The 23297-nt window shown below is 35.0% G+C and overlaps 1 protein-coding gene across 1 annotated transcript in view; it reads right to left on the bottom strand.

Annotated features, from left to right (window-relative positions):
* The window catches only part of TTC13 (tetratricopeptide repeat domain 13), a 39729-nt gene that overhangs the window by 10868 nt on the left and 5564 nt on the right, over positions 1 to 23297 (bottom strand). Inside the window, exons 3-17 of the mRNA XM_058801780.1 lie at positions 22121 to 22196; positions 19294 to 19364; positions 16963 to 17028; positions 15383 to 15475; positions 14213 to 14329; positions 13270 to 13380; positions 10786 to 10868; positions 9536 to 9677; positions 8131 to 8305; positions 7555 to 7711; positions 7153 to 7283; positions 6717 to 6849; positions 6139 to 6231; positions 1932 to 2015; positions 419 to 503 (exon numbers count right to left, since the gene is read on the bottom strand). Of these exons, the coding sequence (XP_058657763.1) occupies positions 419 to 503; positions 1932 to 2015; positions 6139 to 6231; positions 6717 to 6849; positions 7153 to 7283; positions 7555 to 7711; positions 8131 to 8305; positions 9536 to 9677; positions 10786 to 10868; positions 13270 to 13380; positions 14213 to 14329; positions 15383 to 15475; positions 16963 to 17028; positions 19294 to 19364; positions 22121 to 22196 (1617 nt within the window). The remainder of the gene's footprint in view (positions 1 to 418; positions 504 to 1931; positions 2016 to 6138; positions 6232 to 6716; positions 6850 to 7152; positions 7284 to 7554; positions 7712 to 8130; positions 8306 to 9535; positions 9678 to 10785; positions 10869 to 13269; positions 13381 to 14212; positions 14330 to 15382; positions 15476 to 16962; positions 17029 to 19293; positions 19365 to 22120; positions 22197 to 23297) is intronic.

The following is a 23297-nucleotide window of genomic DNA, read 5'->3' as shown; positions in this document are numbered from 1 at the left end:
CTGAGCTGCACCAATGAACCTAAAAGTAAAAAGAGCTTCTATATTCCTAATCTTACATGCACATCAATCAATTTTTCTCCTTCCTATTGTACAGGCACAGAGTGAGCCCACTATGGCAGATCTGACCAAAAATGCTCTTGGGTTGAGAAGGTTGGCTTCCAAGAATTACATTTAACATTCTGGTTTCCCATTATTTTGTTACCAGTCCACCGTTAGGCAAAGGATTTCAAATATACATCACCCATTCACACATATCAAAGGGAAGATCCAATCCTATATCCAGATTTGGAGTAACCTGAGCTAGAATTTCCAGTTATTTTTTTCAAGCTTATACAATGGTTTTATTTTGAGGAACTGAATATCTCCCAGAACACATTTCATGATTTTTACCATATATTGAAGTTTTTCTGTAATTTACCTTCATTATGGGGAGAAGATCTTCTACTTTATGTACCTTTTCCAAAGCTTCTCGAACCTCTAGCAGCCCTTTTGGATTATTAGCACTGGAAAAAATTAAATATGAAATACAACAGTTGAACACATGTAGTATTTCTGGAAATACACATACCTTTAATCTAATCAGCCATAGTTAAGTAAGTTGTTGAAAATTAATTATTTATGTTCTGAAAATAAGTTCCCTTATACTTGTCTACCTGCTCTCCTATATTTCAAAAAGTAATTTTCTCTTGTATCAGCTCAGCTTATTTTTTTCAGCTTCAAACCTCAATTTCAGTACTCAGATTTATCTTATTCTAATCGACCACTCTGTCTTACTCTTGCTGTTGACCACTCTAAAGCATCAAACAGTGTTTGCATGAGTGTGTGTGGGCAGGGAGTTCTAGGTAAGGAAAGATGGAAGTAGGACACAGTTAAAATTAGAAATATTCTTCACAAAATACGCACCTGGGTAGCCTCAAAGGCAAGTAAATACTTCAGATGCAGGTACAGTGGGATCATGAAGAAACCTGTTGAATTACTGCTCTAATCATTATTAATTACACTGTACCAGATTTTAAGAACATAATTCTCTCAGAAATCACACCACAAATTGGTCTGGTTTAAGGTCAAATGCTACTGGGCTTACTGTGAACAAAATTCCTAGCAACAGAGGACAGAGTGCCAGCTACATATTTTCAACAACTATCATAAATTTCTAAAACTTGAACATTTTCAACTGTTACAAGGATTTTCTGCACTTTCATTTTTTGATATTTAAGTAGAACAATGAGATTGAAAAACAGAACTCAGTATTTAATAAAAGTTACCAGGCCAGAGGAAAATTAGAGGGCTTAAAGCTAAAAGAGTTTTTCGTTTTTTATGTTATCAGAATACTGTACAGTATTCAGGACAGATGGCAACATCAATTTTCATGTTACCTTTAGTCATATTATTTCATTCAAGACTCTACAACTCTCTTCAGTTCCAGGGCAGCATCTACCAACCCATCTATGCAACAGATAGTAAAGATTCTCTGCTCATTTAAAGCTCCTTGTCAAATACTTGTTCAATGACAATTACCTTCCATATCTTTGTTTCTCTTTTTTTCTCCTCACTTCTTAATAAATTTATATCAATAGTCAGAGTAACTGTACTTGATTCTACCAGGAGGAACCTCAACATCATTAATAAATCATATGCTTAGAAAGAATAGAGATCCTATCATGACAGAAGCATGGCTACAAATTCCAAGCAGTTATTACTTTCAAGGTATACTATAATTGACAGGGATTTTTTCCCTATTAAGTTCCTTTGTGTGGCAATGAATACAATTTTCCATTTCCAGCAGGAATTAAAACAATTATATATGCTAAGGAAACCAGAACTTACTAAGCTAAGAAAAAAGTCTTTTGGACTTTGTAAAATGAATATTTTGTAAAATTCAGATCACTATTACCAGGGAACAAAGGAGGGGGCAAAAAATTGTAATTTACCCATGATAAACAAGGATCCTGTCTTTGATAAAATGAAGAATTTTCTCAAAGTATTCCAGGTACCGCATGTTAATGACCTGTCCCCTACAAAGAAAAGAAAGGGTTTTTTGAAGTCTTGTTTTTCAACCCAACATTTCAGGACACAAATATTACTCAATATTTGACACAATTTTTTTCACAATTGCTCTGTAAATTAAAGGAATGAAGCATGTAGGATTTATCTACATGGTAAATTGCCAATCTCCCATTTTAAATATAGATTACATAGTGAACTTGCTCAAATTCATGTATCATTAGAATTGGTGTTCTCTGATAAACTACATTCCATGGATATTTCTCCATTTTTAGTGTGCCTGATTCCAGCAAATCTTATCTATATATAATAATTATGAATTTGTACAAGATATATTCTTCCCTAGACATATAGATACAACACAACTAGAAAAGAATTCTCAATTTTCACATATAGATAACAACATGCTCCAGTTTTCATATTTGGCAATATACATGTTGATCTGCTCTGACTGTCCACATATATGTTTCTTTATTCACCTATGTTCCTTTATATTGAACTATTTTTGCTTTTAATCCCAAGAATTACAAGTAGTAACTGAAAAACAAAAACATTAAATGTGTTGCTTTTTCCCTTGGACTTCTAAGTAAAAAAAATTAAAAATCAATATTAAGATGTGGTAGAAACCTGTTGGGATTACAACCACTCTGAGAGGAAAAATTACATACCATTTACTGCATTTGTAGGAGTCCTTTCTCTTCTCCCAGTCTACAAAACAAGATTTTATAAAGCAAGCGTTATCGCTCTCTGAGGAAGCAAAACCACTGTCAATCACAGGAAGCTGTGTGCACCTAGCTTTTTCTTTCCACTTTAGGGGATTTTTGTCAGCTCAAGTCCCTGTCTAATGTCTCACTTGACAGTCTCTCACCTTAGGAGGCCTAGTCTCAGAAAACCAGCAGAATCAGTCCTCAAAAACTGAACAGAACACATACACATGTCTGCACATAGGAAAGGGAGGCAGGGAAAGTGGAAGGATGAAGACAAACCTAATATACAGAATTTGCCCTTGTTGTACGTCCCATCCTTTTCCATCTGTATTAAAAAATATCTGTACAACAGGCAGTAGTGTGTCAGTATAAGGAAGTGGGTTCTCCTTTAGTGTCATCTTGGAAAATACATCCAAAGCAGACCTCTCCTCTATAAGGCCATCGAGAAGCTGTTGTACCAAGAAAGAATTTTGGTGGGTGGTCAGAAGTGATTTGTGTTTATTCCCACTCTTTCTTCTTGTTTAGCAAACATTACCACCAAGAATTCAAAAGCTGCAGTGTTCCAGAGTGCCTCTTTTTCCCATAAGAACATTAAGCATATCATTAATGTTTAGCTGATCACAAATCCTTGCTTTGTCTATGAAAACAGCTAAAGCTTTCCAAAACATTTTCTCTACTTTAAATCAAACTTACTAGCTTTCATCATTTAAGCCAGAAAGGAGATAAGCCAAATTCACCCTTGTCTATGGACCAACAGAGAGACAGCTGACTGACACTTGCATCTTAAGATCTGAAATCCTATGAAAAATTGTGAAATGCAAGATGTTTCTTATATATCTTTTTAAAAAGGTCCCCAAATTGACACAAAACAAACAAAAAAGGTTTTTATTTTCTGACACACTCCAAACATTTTGCCATTCTGGAAAAGAAAAAAAATTAATTTAGCAGACACTGAATGCTAATGCCTCCATGACAAGACTCATTTGACAGGAATCACTGAATAATACTGGACTTCCAATGAAAAGAACTTGACTAAAGAAAAAGACAAGTAATCCAAGTATTTCTGCCCGCAGAAATTCTTGGTGTGCAATTCAGATGAAATAAAACCTAGAGACAGCTTGAGCTCAGCATGACTAGATCTTTTACAAATGCTGGAAGAACACCCAACTGCTGTTGCTACATTTCTTGTTTGACTGAACAGCTTTTATCTTAATATACATAACAACCATGCAAACTGCTATTTGTCAGCCTAAATCTACTGTTACACCTGGCTGTCAGGTAGCCATGCTGTTTTAGAAAGAATTCAGCCTTAGTCATATGGGTATGAGAATAACTTTCAAACCATAACCTAACTATAAAACAAAGTATATGTTCCTGAAAGACAGTCAAAAGACCATAAAGCCATCTCAGTTACCAAGAAAAGGGTATTAGCTCTGTGCCCTATCAGTCTTTTCAATCAGCAGCCATTTTACAAGCTGAATAATGTAAAAATGAAATGATACAAATCTGCATAATTATTTAAGAAGAAATTGTCATTTATAAATTTGTGAACTAGAAGATGCTTCAAAACTGTGAAAAAACAACTATTAATGTTTAATATGTTCATTTATTTAATCCCTCACATCACATGAAATAATCAGGATGGAGCCAAAAGCAGACACAAATAAGAGAAAGCTGATCAAACAAAGAGGTTATTACTTAAGGCTGGAGAATCACCAAACTAGACCAGGTTTCCAGAGTCAAAAAGAACGCAATCACCATCTAGTACTAAAGCACAAGAAACTCTTAAGACAGTGTATTTAGGCTGCTTCAAATCTATTTCTTCAAAACAGGCAGCAAACCAGTATTTTTCAGCGAACCACTACTTAGCTATCAAACAAGCACAACCAAAATGCTAATGGCATCCCCAAAAGCCAAGGCTGAGCAAAACCAAAAAGGTTAGAATTAGGTTCACTGTGGGCCTACAATTCTGAAGCTTACTTCAGACTTCTATAAAATGACCAAAACAGCTGTGACAGTACATCTTCGGTTTTGCCAGCATTCTCTGATGAAAGGAAAACAAGTACCTTGGTCACCGCAAAACCAGAGTTCCTGACACAGAGATTCTGTACAAGGACATATCTCCGCAGATTAAATGTTCAGTATTAGTTTCAGGACGTTAATTAAGTGTTGTTACATGAATGTCTTTCTGCCAACTCAGGTCACCTAGAAGTTAGGCTTTTACTCTCCTATTTAGAAATAAAACCATGAAGAAACAGGTGAAGTATGGAATGCATCTCTGTCTCCAAGGACAGATGGCTGTGGTTTCTGCTGCACTGTACATACCACAAGAGAGAAATGCAGCAAAGATGGAAACAGCTTGGAGCCCAAATGTAACCCTTGGCTTAGGTGAAGAGAGAAGCCTGAGCACAAGACTGTTTAAAAAGCAGCATATCTTGCAAAGTAAATGATCTGCACTGGAGTTTAATGCAGCATTAACCACTCCAAGTAAAGGAGAGGCTGCTAGGGTCCATTCCACAGACTGAAAGGAAGAGTGAGGACAAATCCTCATGAGCCTCTGCATATGAACATCAGAACATCACTATTCTTCTCTGCCTGAAATAATTCTTGAGAAGGCTTTGTTTCCCTCATTCTTCTTTTTCAGTACAGCTTCTCAAAGAACAAAGAGATAGACACACATAAAAGCAGAATGACAGATCAAAGATTCAGTATTTCTTAGGAGGGGGTGGATTAAGATGAAACCTGGCTACATATTTACTTACACAAACACACTGCTCCTGTGATTGACAGTGATGTTGCCACATCGAGTCTGTCACACTTGTACCACTTCAAAGGGGGTAGCACTGTCATGACTACAAAGTTTTGCAGCATGGGAGAAGATGGAACGTACAACAGTGGTTGAATCTTTTAAATTTTATCTTTATTTGGAAGTGCAACCGTTACATTTCACAGGTTACTTATTTCATGATTTTTGCTTTACTTTGGCCTGCCTTGAAAACAAGTATGAGAACCGTTTTCCCTCTCCATTGTAAATCACTATTAAAACTAATAGAACAGCATTGTTTCAATCTGCCTTTGAGAAGCAGGATTGACAAAAATTACAACTATGATAAACTTAATAAAATTTTTACACTTAAGGTTACTTGGGAATTAAAAATAGCATGTGAAAATATGTATATTCTGGATCCTTTTTACACACTGCTACAACTCAGTAATACAACTGCAATTCAGGAAAAAGAGGAAATGTCGTAAGGGAAAACTGTGCACAAATCCCAAATGTTCCATCAGGAATCATAAAATGAATATTAAAGTAAAACAGTAAGCACATACACATTCAACCTCGTAAAATGCTGTTTCACAAAGAGCTGGCAATTCTGGTGCAATCCCTTAGAGTGTGTGGGAATGCTGTTTGGTAAAACTCTCATACCTGATTAAGTTAATGTGATTATTGAAACCTCTGCTAAGGCTGCGGGCAGGCATTTGGTCCAACCAAAGCACAGGCTGGTCAGGGTCAGCTATCCTACAAAGACAAAGGACATCAACACTGGCACACAGTTCAATCCATGCAATATTTCTAATAAAGCTTTTTTCACAGACAAAAAAAATTTAGGCAAAAACTAGAATTCAGAGATTACAGAATTTTTCCCAAAACACAGTTTTTTTTCTTATAAAAACCATACAACTCAAACATTTGATGTTTCTGGAGTTGAAACTGTTAGTTTTTATTTGCCTTAGCTGCAATGGATCCTATGGTCTCATAGCTTTGCTTCAACTGGAAAATGCTATACCTTTTTTCCCCTCCTTTATAGAAGAAAAAAAATGGAGTATTTTCAGAAGTGTACTCCTTTTCTTTTATCAGAACTACACCCATCCTTTTATCAGAACTTTTCTAGTTATAGAGCGGCAGCTAGTGTTCATTTTCTTGTCCATGACTGCAGCCCTTTGGTTACCTGGAGCACTGATCATCATGACAACCAGTCCAGGCTTGCCCTCTGTGACCATTACCTTCTCCACTTCACAGCAATATCAAACATATCTCTCCACTGCATCAGCCTGGTCTTCCCATTCATCCGAACTTTGGAGTTTGCCCAAGTCCGCTGCACAGCCTGCATTACTTCTAGAGTGGCCAATCCCATTGCTGAGGTGAGGCATGAGGACACGGGTACCAACAGCAGAAACAGAAAACCAATTAGAGCCAAATACTCAGTGCTGCACAGACAGGAAACTGAAGTGGGAAAGCAATATATTTACAGGAATAGAATGGACAACATCAAAAAGTCTGGGAGATCCTGATTTCCAGTGCTCAGCTAGGTCAATCATTATTGTAAAGTTTCTATCTGATTTGAAAGAAACCTAATTTGCAGACAGAAAAGATACAGCATTCAATTATCACACTGACTCCCCTGCCCCCTCTCAAATTTACAGAACATTTTCAGTATACCTCTATGTATCCTTTTATTGGGAAGAAATCCTGGTGTCTCATACTGCATCATGGAACCCAGATGATCAGCTACACATATGAGCTCTTGCACATCAGGCTTATAGCTTTCGAAATTCTGAAATAACACATCTCTTACAGAGGAGAAAAACATGCATCAGACATAGCTTGGTTATAAAAGTCCTGAAAGCATTTGGCAAACAAATCTGTGTTTTACAAATCAATACCATTTGTGTGAGAAACATTTTAAAGGACAAAGAACACTCACTCCTCCTCCAGCCCACTGAACATACATAGTATGCTGCAGTTACATGCAATATCTCAAATTAATTCAGTCTTACTGAATTCAATGGCAGATTTCCCCCCCCCCCATTTAAAATAAGTTTTAAAAATAAAAATTCTCACTTTATATGTGGCTGTAACCCTGGCTGTTCTTCATAATTTTCTATAAGAAAAGGAAGATTTTTGGCCCAGTGATCCTTGAAATTTCCAGGAAGATCTGTATCAGTATTATACTCTGTAAGAGGGGTATCCAAATGTGCATGCAAATACCTAGAATACTCTGAAGGAAAGAAATAAAATTAATACTGTTTGCATAATCAGTTTACTTATGCCATTACACAAAAACAGTAACCAGGTTATATGCTTGGCAGTTAAACAACATGACTTAAATAGTCATTATTTTTAGACAATATCATTTTTCTATTAGCCAATTTCCAAGACAGAAATAAGTACTTTCCAACCAAGTATCCCAACAGTCTACATTTATATAAAAATGTATATTCCATTTCTAGATCTAGTTTTTACATGTATGAACAATACGAATCAGTGTCTCTTTTTCTTAACATCCATAGTGAACAGTGCTCATGAGAATGTACACTGTTTTCTCTAGAATGACCATAATTACAAGCAAGCTTACACTTTTAGCGTCCTTGAAGCATTTAAGAAAATTTTTTACAAACCCAAATAATTCCAGCTTACCTCGGAGATATTTCACTTTCAGATATTCTGGACTGGCCTTCTGTCCTGGTAGAGGATCATTTAACATAACTTTGGTCTGAGCTTTTATGCCTTCATAAAACTGTCCCATTGCAACATGGCTGAGACCCTTCATGTACTGGCACACCTCATTGTATGGTTCTAGCTGAAGACATCTCTAGGAGATTAAAGGAACAAAGCACCCATAAAGCAAGAGACAGAAAGACCATCTTCAAATAATCCAACCTGTCTGGCCACAAGACATGTGAAAAGACTTATTGATTATTAAGATCCACTTCCATCATCATTTTCTTTCAAATGCTGCTGAGCACTTAAATTGCTAGCAAATTTAAGAAAAAATATTTTCAGCTTTATAAAAAGGGAAAAAAACTGAAACCCAAACCTTGTCAATGCAAATATGTCTTTGCATACTTTGCTCTAACAATATTAGCTCAATGTAAGCTGGGTGAAATTAGGCAAAATATACTGACAATATTGCAAATTATTTTGGGTTAAGTATATAGATACACATCTCTTCTGTCATTTCCCCCATTCGTCTCTTCACTACTTCATGCATTAGTACACTTCTATGTTAGTCAGCTATTTACTGTATGTTAAACACACAGCAAATTCCCGTTTATGATTCAGAAATGAATGCTCCAATTCTTCTAGTAATTACATGTTTTTAGAAGAGCTTCTCCATCTCAGAAGTTGAAGTACCTTTTCAATTACATCACTATCTACAAACTGGGTTATAGAAGGTGAATATGTAATGATGCACATAAAGTGTTCTCCCTGGGATAAGCACAGACTCATTTGGAAAGGGATCTTATTTCATTCCTTGTTTTAAGAATATGGGCATACAAATAACATCTGCCTTTTTTGTTCTGTCTCCAAATAAGGCAATTATTTAATGCCAGTAGAGATAGGCAAGATTTTGGCAATATGAAAATTTCTGCAAGCACAATGAATCACAACATATGCTGAATTTTTCAGAAGAAAATACTCTAGAAAAGTTAGATAAACATTGTAAATTATTTTCAGCTGAAAATTACAGACTAGTACATTTTACCTTTACCAATATGAAAAAACTTTAAGTTTCAAGTCAAAGTATCAGCAAGAACACAATTACCAGTTTAAAAAGAAAAATAAAATATTTCAGTTAGCGCTTGGCTTTACAAACACAGAAAACAGTTAAAGAAGCCACTTTAGTTTTACCAAGATCACATTCTTAATTACAAACTGTTAAGTTTTATCTTTTAAGACAGATTCAGAAAAGAATACTTCTAGTTCAGATGCACACACACTCAGAATGAAAAACTTTTAAATTTTCCCGTTTTATTGCACTTGTTGAATACAAGACCTTGTTAAAACATGTAAATTTTGTGTTTACTTAGGGCCTGCTTACCTTAAAATTCTTTAGTGCTTCATCTAAGCTACCATGATGATAAAGCATCATTCCCTTGAGCTGTAATGTCTGAACATGATTTTGATTCAGCAGTAATGCCTTCTGGAAGCTCTCTGTAGCAGCATCAAAGTTGCCAAGCTCTCTAGGTGATTCCAGAAGACAGAAAGTGAAAAATACAGAAGGCAAAAGTGACAAAAAAAAAAATTGTTAAAGGTGATTTTAACGTGTCCAAAGGGGATATCATTGAAGAGAAACAAAGTACTAAAGCAAAATTTCTATAACAAAAGCAGAAATTTTGCAACCATTCTCCTGTGGCAATGAAAGAACAGCTGCACAGTTTGTTACTTCCAGAAATATGTACTCTGATATACAACCCCACAAGAGCACAGATCTTCAAAATCCTCAGCAGACACTAAAACTATAAAAACACATACCTAAGGCATTTCTTCAGAAACTAAAAATAGTAAATAAAACTTCCACACAAAGCATTCTTGGAAAAAAATTATCTTTGAGAGGACTTTTTAACTTTTAAAATACAAAAATGTTATTAAAAATTTACCAACTACTTAAATGTTGAGTAAGAAGAAAGCATATGGTGTTTGAAAACTGAAACTAACTAAAAATTTACTGACTGGAATTATTCCATGTGTAGGACAGCTGTACATGTCAGCAGACAGTAAAAACAGTCACAGAGAAACTGTCATGAGAAAATTAAAATAGAAATAGTATACAATTTAGTTTATCATAGTTTTTTAGTTCAGTAATTCAAAAAAGAGCAAGTCAAGAAAAACAAACAAGATTTACTAGTTTTAAATACATTTGCCAAGAAGAATTTTTAGCAGAATAGTGATTAACCACAGCTCTTTACTTTCAAATAAATGCATGAACACCAAAGCCACTACATTTGAAGCAGGATTTTATCAGCTATAGCTCATGTTATATTAACCCTTTCTATCATTTTAAAATCATTTAGCATACTTAAAACACATCTTACTGAAAACTGCCATTTAGCTAACCATTGTGTCTGGGAGACTCAAAGAGCTCCCAGGGACTAAATTAAAAATACAAAGCAAACATAGAAATTATTTATATTGAACATATCCTGACATAGCCATACCAACTGCTGGAGCTACCAAATATCACATTTGGTTCTGCACAACTTTGTAATAAATGTATAAAACTTCGAGTGCATTTTAAAGAACACAACCAGATGAAAAAATGACTTTACAACTACTTCAGAATATGAGTACCTGTAGGCTTGTCCAAGACTTTTATATGCATCTATGAAGTCTGCTTTCTGCTTCAGAGCTTCTTTGAAGGATTCAATGGCTTCCTACAGAAAGGAATCAACAGAAAAATCTGTAACTTACTACATTCATTAAGTTTCAGCATCCTCAGCAGTTATTAGCTATGGAATTTATGGTTATATATCACAAGCTTTGGAAGGAACAAACGAGGCACGAATTTATTACAAAATCTATAGAGTAAAAATTATTACATAATAAATGAAATACCAAAACATCCTTTACAGTACTGACAGATTTAGCTGAAATTCCTTTGTCTAATATGCAGTGGGAATGAGCAATTCTTTTAGCATTTTAATAGAGTTCAGAAATGAAATCCCTTCAGAGTTGCTTTCAAAGCACAGTCTGCTCCCAAAAGCAAAGCAGTCTCTCCTTACAGCCTTCTTTCTTCATTCATAATACACCTCTTAAGTTTTGGAGGCCAAAAGACTCCTTCAAATCTGCACTCTGCCTTTAATTGTCTTATTGCATTCTTTGTTATTGTCTCAGTTGGAAACATTCTCTTTAGGGATTACAGAGTAAGTGATCATCTTCACACAACAGCGTGTAGTGTTGCTATCACTGCTATTGCTGTTGTAAGGAATACAATGTAATACAAACAAAAGCTAACAATATAAGCATGTGGTTAAAGAAATATTCCTCTTCAAAGAATCTGATTAAGAACTCAGCTTTTTTAACTAGAGTGGCTACACAAACTGGAATATTCAATACTGAGACTTAGAATTAAGGATGGAATAATCAACTACTTTATATTACAAAGGAATGCCTGGAAAGTATCTTGAAGTCTTCAATGCAATAAATTTGATGCAGTAAGTAAAGAATTACTGGTATCTTTAGTCACTTTAGAAATTCTTGTTTAAAAAAACTATCAAATATATTCTGAGCACTACAATGTGCACAAAAATACCCGCTGAACAAAAATGTAGGACAATCACCTACAACTATAGAGAGGCTCATATCCTATAGATAAGTTTTAAAATCAAGATTATTATTCCAAAAACCAGTGATTCAAACAAATCTCTTTTCACCCAAAAATGAACAAATCCACCCTCAACCCCAATCTTCAATTTTCAGCAAGCCTTATAAAACCTAACACATGGCATAGCTTTCCTTTAAAAGGCAGCCTGAATCTGACTGGAAGCTAAGGTGTACCTGGGAATGAAAAACCAGTCAGTGATAATCTCCGAACATGAACATCAGAGAGGGAAAATGCTTCCTTTGAGAAAAGAAACTGGGGAGAAGGATGTGGCAATACAGAAATGTATTGACCTGTGTATCAGAAAGAAGAAAACTTTGCTTCTATTCTGCTAACTGAGACAGCACTTATTTTTGTCAACTTTCCAGTCAGCTTTTGATTTTCACCATCACTTTTTGGGGTCTCTGTTGCCTACAACGAAAATCAGAAATCCAGACTATTATTTGTAAGTGTCTCTTCTTACTGCAAGAAGACACAGACAATAAAAGTTCAATGACAGTCTGATGTTCTCACAGCATACAGTGAGACTGTGGAAAAAATACCTGCTTGGGTACTAAAAAAGTGAGGAAGTGGACTGCAAAAAAAAATAGAGATTAAAAAAATAGTGCTTGCCTATGAAAGATAGTGGGCTGAAACTCAAGACTCCTGGGTTGCCTCCAGATTCTGCATACAACCCTTAATGAACCCCAAGCTGTTATCAGAGGTTAAACAAAAAAGACAGCTTCCACTACTGAATTCAGGAATCACACCATTGCATCTTAATTTTTCCAACTGAGGATTTCAGATAACTTGTCTAATTACTCTCTCCTCTGGAAAATGGCAGCAACACCTCTAAATACTTTACAAACAAGAAACCGGCAATATTACTGCACCTAAAAGAGAGAGAAGTTTTGAGTTAGAAATGGTGAAAACTTGAAGACATGGGATGAACTTACTTCCCTGCTGATTTTAGAAACTGAAGGAGCAAGTATGTTCCCTCAAGTTAAAAATCAGCCTTCCAGAAACAACATAGGATTGAAATAAACATGCATAAATGCAAGGCTTTACCAGCACTTTCCTTTATTACTCCCTAGCTCATTCAAGAAAGAGTTTAAAATTAATTTCTTCTTCATCCCTCTTCCCTTCCTAAAACTTAGGAAATCTCTACTTAATTTTGAAATTTTTGAACATAATCATACAAATACTAGCAGAGGTGCTAAGTACAAATATCTTTCAAAGCATTATCCTTGAACATGCCTATTATCACTGACCTAATGAGATTCAACAAGACCTGCAGTATTTACAAATCATATAATGGAATCTTTTTGTTTTGCTTGCACTCGCTTACCTTAAAAATCTTCCTTATGTGAGAGAAAATAGATATATCAACACCAATGACATTTCTACTGTTTTATGGAAATAATTTCAAATAAAGGGCATTGTTCCACATGAAGTATTGTTTAATATAGCTTTACCTTCAGAAGTCCTCTGTGAAAGAAGGTTAAGCCTTTATAAAGCATAGCTATAGGCTGATTTTTGTTCAGTTCCAGTGAGCGCTGAAAATCTTCATGGGCTGTTGCATAATCCTATGATAAAGAAGGTTTCAGATGACACAGAAAACACCATACAAATAAAGAGGAATATGCATTTTTATTTCCATAAAAGTAAACTACAGAATTTTGTTTAATATATGAAGTCAGTCTCATGGCTAAGCAGCAATGATTATCAATTACCAATCAGAACATTAAAGAATGCACAACACACTTCCAACTTTTACAGAAAGTACTGTATAAAACATAGTAAAGTAAATGGAAAAATAGCTGGAGGCAAACAGTAAAATCAAAAGAATCAAGCAGGAAATCAGCTATCTAGTATTCACACAATCTTTGAAGATAAAGCTACTTGTTCTACATTAAAGCTTTAAGAACACCACACACAGATCACATAGCAAAATGGGATGTTAGCATTTTTGTAGGGTTTTTTTGTTTATTGTGAGAAGTGTTTTTTTAAGTATATAAAAGACTTACTGCCTTGGCCGTAAGTATTTTCCTTCTTAGACTGGTGTTTATCAATACTAATTAACTCCAGGTTTATAAATCAAGTCAAAGTCTTTATCTACTTCCTACTCCTCAAACACAAAAGTATCTGAGGTGTGCATGCAAGGTACTTGTCCTCTGATTCTCAGCATTAAATAGATTTGTCAATGAAATACTTCGTGAATACTCGTGAAAACTTCATGAACTGTCAGAAAGCAGCTACAGGAGAAGCAGGGCTTTTGTTATTAGATTGGTTTGGGTTTTTTTAACTAAATAGGAAAGAAGTTCTAGAACAAAATTAAGAACTAGAACAGAAGTCAACAAAATCATGAACAACATCCAAAACAACCAAAGCCAAAGAGAATCCCCAAACTCCACTAACCTCAGATATGAAGTAAAGGGTACCTCTGTGCCTGTAGAGCCTTGCTGATGGTTGTAGCTGAATAGCTTTGGTGAGATCTGATAATGCTTCACTGATTCGTCCTAGTGGGGACAATATCTAAGAGTACAAAACCAAAATACAGTTTAGAGCAGACAGACTGAATGGACTTGTTTTAGAAATAGAAGATTATTCTTTTCCGTGTTCAGCTTTAACAGAGTAATTGTATTTGCTAGAACAGGCTGGAAAGTTCCACTGTAAATGTCAGTAATTATGGCTTTTAAATCCCTATGAAAGAGTAAATCTGGAAGAATTTTTCTCAAAACTATCAGTGTACATGAACATCACCACATATTCAGAAATCCTGTATTCCAAACCAAAAACAAGTCGATCAAAGTAAAATACTCAATTTCAAGTCATTTCACTATATTTAAACGAAAATGTAATTAAAGTATCCTCCACAACCTAATTTGAAAAAAACATTCCCCCAATGGAAAATGGTCCATTTCCAATTATTTTAATGTCCTTCACATTTTTAGATCAAGGTTCACAAATGTGCTAAGAGATCACTAAAAACATTAAAACTCTGAATATTATGGCAGCTATCACTATACAGTGATAGCTATATACTGTAATATAATATTTATACTTTTGGTTTGTCTACAAAGCTGCTTCTTAAAACTCTTAACATTTTCTGTAACGTAGTTAGTAAAACAAAACTTGATTTTTAAAATAAAAAATACATGTGGGTTGGAATGATTTTTAAATTACATGCAGAAATATAAACCCAGAACATTAAATTTTTTAAAAATTTGGTATTTTAACAATTAGTATTCACTGCAGATTTACTAAGGTGACAAAAGGTGCAAACAGTAAGGTTCAAGTGATATTTTCATTAATTTCATAAAAAAACTTAAACACAAATGATCATGTTATATAGTATGTCAACATAATACATGCAGTTCCATTGGCTAAAATAACTCTATATGGTCTGTGTCTTATTTTAAAACTAAATATTCCACAAATTACACTGTTTGAGAGGAAATGTGTATATTTTAAAAGAAAGGAGAACAGAACACCAAGCTTTAGGCATTAAGTCAGTTAAGATATGACTGGAAACACAGTATAATTGCAACTTCTCCTAAAGTCTGAGAAGACACAAAAAATGCTCACTTCTGCTCGCTGTTCAAATACTTCAGGATGATCTGGTTCTAGACTAATCACCCTGCTGAGCTCAAACAGGGCAAGTTCAGCATTTTTCATATCCTGGAAATTAGAAAAATAAACAAGGTGAACAACTGTGCACACTTAGACTGATATATTCTCAAGATGAAGCACAACTAGATTGGCTAAGTGTTTGAAAGTGTAACAGTTGATATTAAAAGCTCTTCACATCTTTGGTAAAAACATCAAGATGCATTATTCTGCAAATAGCTGGAAAAAACCACGTCTGCTACAAACAATGAAACTGAACTTTGTTTCTACACATAATCTTTATGTTGTACCTCTAATAATTTATTAAGTAACTCTGTGAATAAATATTAGATTTATAGCTCCAGAGTTACTTTGCTTGGCAGCAAAGCTGGTTCAAGCTCCCACATGAATTCCAACACACAGGAACACTCATACCCACCAGTGCTGTCATCAGCACTGTCTGCAACTTAAGCCAAGTAGTACTGATGAATGGGATGATGCCAACAGCATCCTGCCTATCTAAAATTATAAACTGTCCTCAATTAAGTAGTTAATCAATAGGATGGAAGTAATTACTTCATTGGAAAAAAATTCTAAGTAATTATACAGCACATTCTAGATTAGATTCCATTGATTTTTTTTTCTCAAAGCAAAGAAATTTTGTGCTTAGTATCATCTTTGTATCTTGAAGGTGTCACTCAAAAACTTTTACCAAGTGAAACTGTATCAGCACCTAGCTAAACCAAGAAAACAAACTCACATTTATGTTAAAAACAAGCAAATATGAGGGACCTCAAGCTCTTGACAGTATCCCTAGATAATTAAACACTCTGAAAAAGAAAATTTTCAAGGAGTTATTAAATTATTCATTCTTCTAGAACTCTAGCAACTATTCAACCATGATTCAACTGGCCGCAAATTCCTACAGGGACCAGCGTCTACTCATAAATTTCTCAAATTTCTCTCGGATCAAGAAGTTATTCGAGCATTAAGTATTGCAACCAAGTAATTTTGATTTTTTTTCACAAATTCAAAGTGGTATACTTATCATGAGGCATAAGCAACCAAAAAGCAATGCAAAGTCCACTGTATTGGATGAACTGACAATGTTTCCAGGCTGCAAAAGACTTTTTCATTTCCAAATACAGCTGAGGTACGGAGATTAATTCAGTGGGACTTCATAGATTTCTCTCAGAGGCAAAATACTGCCTGTTATCTTAATAGGCAACTCTTTCAAGAAGCTGTGGCTCACAGCCTTACTATCTAGCACTCACAACAGTGCCCAATCTCCTCCTTTGGCACACTTACGTTGTGCAGCTTTACTTCCACAGTCTCACAAAGCAAACGCACCCATGGCTTGACAGCATGATCTGCTAGATCCCTCCATGTCATACAGTGCACCAGCCAAGGGACAGACTCCTCATGAAACAGAGGAGCACAAAGACTTTGGGGTGTACTTAACACATTCTCATCAGTCTAGTTATTCCTATTACAGGCTTTCTGATAGTTCAGACTCAAATAATTCAATCAGATATTAATTTAAAAAATTATCTACTCACATGCAGTCCTTTTTTTCCATATGCTATCCCTCGTCCATAAATTGCACTAACCAGCTCTGGTTCTTCCTGTTAAACAAATAAAATATTAATTTGTGGTGTGGGTTTTTTGGTTTTTCAATATGTATTTAATTTTAGCTGATCTAAAGTAGTAAGCAATGAACAATCACAGCTACCAGGCAAAGAAATTTATTGTATTACAGTCCATACTTTCATGTGCTCACAACTTCCAATTCAATTTAATGGAATTGTTCTGGAGTATTTCTCTGATAAAAAAGCCAAACAGAGAGCAGTTATCATGCCACCTACCAAAACTATTACCCTGTGTACATTAGACTAGATTACAATACACAGTATTCATTAGAATACTCTGTTACCCATTGCAATAGTTGTAACCTTAGTGGTAATTATGTAACTTCTGTCTCATGTCACTGAACTGATAAAAAACATACAATTCGGCAACTCAAAGCTTATTTTCCATGCAATTTAAATTTGAGATTTAAAATTTGGGAGCAAGATATTATGACATCCTGATGAAATTTATATTCAGACAGCAGCTAAAACCAGAGGTATTCTACTAAAATAGTTCTGTAAAATTCAAACCAACTTTTGTGACTTTCCTACTTGGGCACTTACTACGTAAGGATGCACCCTACGTAGTAAATCTACTTCTTGTTTGATGTCATTTACTCCAACCACAGTTTCCCATACAAGTTTCAAGAACTATACAGCAAAACTGTTTTGTCAACACAACAATACCTATACAGCAAAGTTTCCCTGAAAACCAGGCAGGAATCACCACCTTCACACCTGCAAGGAACACAGCTGTCCTACAAAGTCTGTAGCACAGGCCTGGTCTTTTTTAACTGGGACATCTGCCAAGAAACAAACTGTTTCCTAAGAAACAAACTGCTCTGGACAAAACAACAGAATACGTGGCATATCAGTGCTGGCAGCTTGCCAGACTCCAACTTATTCCAAGTTTATGCTTGGCTACATCAACAGTAGGTATAGCTTCCTACTCTTAATACTATGGCTAAGCAAGGCTGGTTTATTCAGTTAAATGTTTTAATGCTCACTTTATATGTATTTAAAATTGCATTGTGGAAAACTGAGTGAACAATCATGATTACTTTACAGCCTTTCAGGCATACCATAAGTATGATATTAAAGCAGACTTTAAACTGAGATGTGGGCACTGCAGAAGAACTCTAGCACATAAATGCTTCTCCCAGAATCTTTCTACAGTTGGTGTATCTTGCTTATCTTCACCTTTTAAGTATTAAGTTTCCTTCAAATAAACACAGGAAACAATATGTAAATCCAGTGGTGTTGAAAGCAGGATTTCTCATTAGGGTACAAAAAAATCCTCACATTAAAGCAAATCAAAGACAGATATCACTAAAAACCTTTATTTGGTTTATTTGCTATCAACCAAATAAAAATAAAAGCACACAAAACCCCCAAACATTCTTGTCCTCAGATAAATTCCCTGGAATAATTCCATTAAATTGCCACACTTCCAGTCAATTTAAGAACAAGCCATGTGACACTTAAAAGAAATACATGCCATTATTTGCAATATTGCTTCCAGCTTGCATTTGTGTACTTTAAACAGTTTAAATGAAAAAGTATGTCCATGCTTCTGAATGTTCCAGGGTTTTAGCCATAAAAATGCAGTATTTTTAAAATCATCTTTAGTTGAAGCTTATAATATTGTTGGGGCTGATTTTGTTTTAAATGTGACTACCTCCTACTTGATTAACTGTAGAAGATTCTGAATTCTTTATTTCGGTCAGGAAAAACACTCGTAAGTATTAGTTATGTTTTATTTATATATTAAACTAATTAAATTCTTACCATTGAAAAAGGACAAAGGCAGCATACAAAATCATTTATCACTGTGAAAGCAATGTGTTACTTGCCACTAGCAATAAATTATCTCTATCAGGGCTTTTTTTCTCATGTTATTGGCACCATGCTGTCACCCAAAAAAAGTCTACTTTAAAATATCTCATCCTACACAACAAGCAGACAATCTAAGAAACTTCAGCTCTGCAGAGGTCAGGCCTCTGAAAACATGTGCTTTTTATGGTCTAAGTGCCATAAAAACTTTATGCCTACAGATGAGAAAAATACTCACCAAATAAGCAAGATACTGATCACCCAGTTCTAACAGTATGCTTACGTTTGGATGGAAAAGAAAATGAACAAACAGTAGAATAATTACTCTCATTTTAAAATCCTTAATTTAATATTTGTTTTATTAAAAGCCACATGTGGCAATGGATATTTTCATTAAGTTATTTTTTGGGGTCCAAGCAGAAAACTTACCTGCAGCATTGTTGAAAAATGTCGTATAGCTTCATCATACAAGCCATTGCCAATCAACACGTATGCAATTGCTAAGAAAACATTAAAAATGTAAATAACACAGAAAAAAATCACTTTTTAAAGCTATTAAATACTACCAAATTGTAAAATGTTTAAGTTGCTACATGGCAGTGAAGATTATTTTAATCAGAGGATTCCTGAATGGCCACCAAAATGACATGACTTCCCTCAGCCATTACCTAGCATTCATGAATTACTCAATTCATACTGTGCTCTTCAGAGCTCTTTTGGGATTTTGTGATCTACTTGTGGGCTTTTTCTCTCCTTTTTACAAGTCCTTTAGGAAAGGACCCATGTTTGCTTCTCAAATACTTAGGATCAGAAAAGGCACTATGATCCCAATACAACAGTTCTGGATGCTTTCTCAGAAGTGTCACCTGGCTAAGTTTTTTTGACAATTTGATTAGGGAACTTCTACTTGTTTGTGCACATATTAATAAACTTTATTAGTTCACAATAAGATTTTCCTTCATTTGAATTACCTAGAAATACTTCAACTAATCTGATTTCACTATTTATAAAACAGAAACTGAAAAACAACTGAATCTTCAGCTATGTTATAATTATGAAAAGCTTTCAAGTTCTTGTGTATCCCCTCATTTTGAAGTAGAAGCCAAGTGTTTGAAAAAGAAACAGACCATTAGAAATACATTCCTGTAACCTCCACAAGATATAAAAACACAGTCAAATCACAAGACTGGAAAGCTGTAGTTTTGCTTGCATGACTGAAGTTCAGTTCTGACAGCTGAATATCTCAAGATTGTTTCATTTTGCATGTTTTAATCTCTCACAATTCTTAACTCTGGACTAAGCTCTATCTACACTGCCAACAAAACCCAGTACCTTGAAGACCACAGCTATGAAAGTTAGAGAGAACTTTTCCCCAGGCAGTTTGTTCAAACAGCTGGCAGTGGAACTACAAGCAGATTTCACCTTTCCCCACTTACAGTGAATTTAGCAACAGAAGAGGCACCTCTTAGCTTAATTATTTATTCAAACATGAGAAGAGACAAGTAAGTCATTTAAAGCAAAGGCATTATTAACAGGACACAGACATCTTTCAGGCAGGCAGAGCCACATTGTTTTGGCAGTGCAATGAAAAAGAAATAAGAAGTGTATTTAATCCAGAGCTTGTCTCATACTCAGAGCACTTCTATTATGAAGAAGGAAATATTTGTGTGCAATATAAGCTTTCTCCTCAATACATAAAAAGCTTCACTCGGCACAAATACACAGGATTACCAAAAAAGGGAAAAAAATGGCCAGGGGGAAGGACAGGATGAAGAGCTCTTGAATTTTCCTCATTTCATTCTTCTTCAAGACTATACAGTTATTACTATCATCTTTAGGCTTCGAATCCCAGAACACAGAAAAAGTGGAACATAAAATAAAGTCAACTCAACCATTTCAGGGTTAAGAAAAAATCTGGAGGACACAAGATAACCAAGACTTACATTGTCACTCAGTTGCTTTACTGATAACAACTGTATTCAGTTTATACAAGATACTTGGCAAAATGCCACACTGAACTGTGAACTGTCTGCAAAACTCTGGCAAGTGGCTGACAGCTAGTACTTGATACAGTACCAACTTCTTTTAAACAGTATCCTCTTGATTTTTTAATCTTTAATATTACAAAACTACAAGTACTTCATTATGAAAAAATCTAATGGTTAACAATGGCCCATTAGCCAAAGTATTTCAGTCTCAACATTCCTTCAGAAGGCCCCATACATTCTGTGTTACTTCTCCTCAGAACAGTTAAAAACAACATGCAAAAACAAGAAGGACCAAACCAGGCTCCTCACACCACAACATCCTTGGACTAAAGTGGGTAGATAGGTGCCAGCCTACATGCCAAACATGAGGAAAGAGACCTTCTAGCAGACTATTCCAAGTCTACAGAACAGATGCTAGAAGTACCAGATATTTTCATCTAAATAGAAGCTTAGTATTCTTTGCAGGATTCTATGAACATAGAGCTAGGTAGTCTAGGAATATTAAAAAAGATTAAGCCCCCAGATTTTCCTGGATAAATTAATGAAGGTAGAAACTAAGCCAGAAAAAAACCTTCTTAATTATTTTAAATTCATTAGAGGGGATTAAAATCTCTCTTTGCTGTTACACAAAAGATGGTCTGCTGCCTTCCTTGACACACATCCTCAACAATCTCTCGGCTACCTTGTAATACCTCTATTTGAAGAAGCATCGCAACTCCATTTTTGAGTCCCCTGAGGAAAGTATTTCCTGCTCATTTATTAGAAATGCTCCCATTTCTTTGTGCCGAGTGTGCTTTGAAAAAACTTCAAGTAGCAGCCTAGGACATAATTCAGAAAGTCTTCCTGCTGCACATAAGTTTTGATGGGCGGAGTGTGGAGACAGGAAACAGATCCAAGATCTATACTTCATAGAAAGCATATTGCATTGGTAGCATTTTCTGGATGTTTGAACAGTTTTAGTCATCAATAATCACAGAAAAATGGAAACAGGAAGTAGCTGAGCATATTAAAAAGGATTTAATCAGCATTCTTTTTGAACATCTGCTTAAGCAGACATGGTGAAGAATTCTAGTGAAGAAAGCAGGAAAGGTTTTTAGCAACAGAGATAAGTATTTGCTTTATAAGACCAGAGGAAACTTGCTGAATTTCCAGACTTATTATGATCAATTTGAAGTTAATGCATCACTTCAATCATCAATTTTTAAAACATTTAGTGCTAATAATTAGCACATCAATCACCTGCACAAACCTTATATAAAACATCTTACCCAGTTCTTCATTTGTGTTGTCATTATCAGTAGCAAATGGAAATCGTTTTTGTTCTGCAAGCAACTTTGCTTGACTCTGTAAAATATCATATTTTCAAGTGTTCAGCAAACAACAACACAGAATTTAACAGAAAATCCACGTCTTAAATCCTTAAGAGAATGCCTTAAAACACAAAGTCAAAATGAATGTGATTTCACTAAGGTAACTGAAATCAAGTTCATTCCTAGTCTTCCACAGGGAGAAAAGCTTCTCTTCAGTCAGATGCTGCTGTTTTCTGCTCTAACATAAGGGTAATCAAACCTCAGAAAGAACATTGTCAGAATTTTACCAGGGACTGATGCTTCTGAATGGCTTTTGCTTAAGGTGAAGTTTTGTGGCCTTTTAAAGACACCTTACTTCTTATGAAAGTTTATACTGTTTGCCCTATAATTATTCCTTTGTCTCCTGCAAGAGAAGAGTACTGCAGAAGAGTAAAACACTGAAAATAAACACTGAAAAGAGCATCACTCCATCAATATAGAACAGCTAAACTTCACAATGCCATACTAAAGAGGCTGTCCTTTCAACAATAACATTCTATCAGTTCTACACTTTGTTCAAACTGTAGTCTTATCTAGGATGTCTGTTCCCTAAAAATGCACCTATAGAAACCAACAGTGTCAAAGACAACTCCCTCAGAAATGCAGAAATATTCAGCTCTATTTATTTCCACAAATACTTTTCATAGACAGCTGTAAGCCTACCAGAGTAGTTTATGTTAGAAAAATACAAAATGTTCATTTAAATCAATTGGTCTTTCAAACTGTTTTAGGAAACAAGAAGGGGAAAAAATAACATCTCTCTCCATTCAGTTTTCTTTCAATTCAACTAAACAGTTTGTTTCCACTACTGTTCTCCTTTAAGGTTGTTTTGCCTGTCCAATCAAAAGTAGTCACATTAACTGTGTCCCCAACACAGACATTTAATTTACCTAAAAAATGCAAAAGTTAAATGGCCAGATTCCATTGCACAGTTTTTGCCCTGTGTGTCTAATAACGAGGAGAACATTTGGTCTGCTCTAAGAATTTAGTGTTTTGGAAAACAAGAATGATTAGCAAATGGATTTTACAAACTTTTTATTTTTTACTGCAATTAAAGGTCATGTATGAGCTCTACATTACACTATACCACTGAAAA

The sequence above is a fragment of the Ammospiza caudacuta genome, chromosome 3 (genome assembly GCF_027887145.1).
Source record: "Ammospiza caudacuta isolate bAmmCau1 chromosome 3, bAmmCau1.pri, whole genome shotgun sequence".
Taxonomy (NCBI): domain Eukaryota; kingdom Metazoa; phylum Chordata; class Aves; order Passeriformes; family Passerellidae; genus Ammospiza; species Ammospiza caudacuta.
This window is presented reverse-complemented; position numbering and strand designations above follow the sequence as displayed.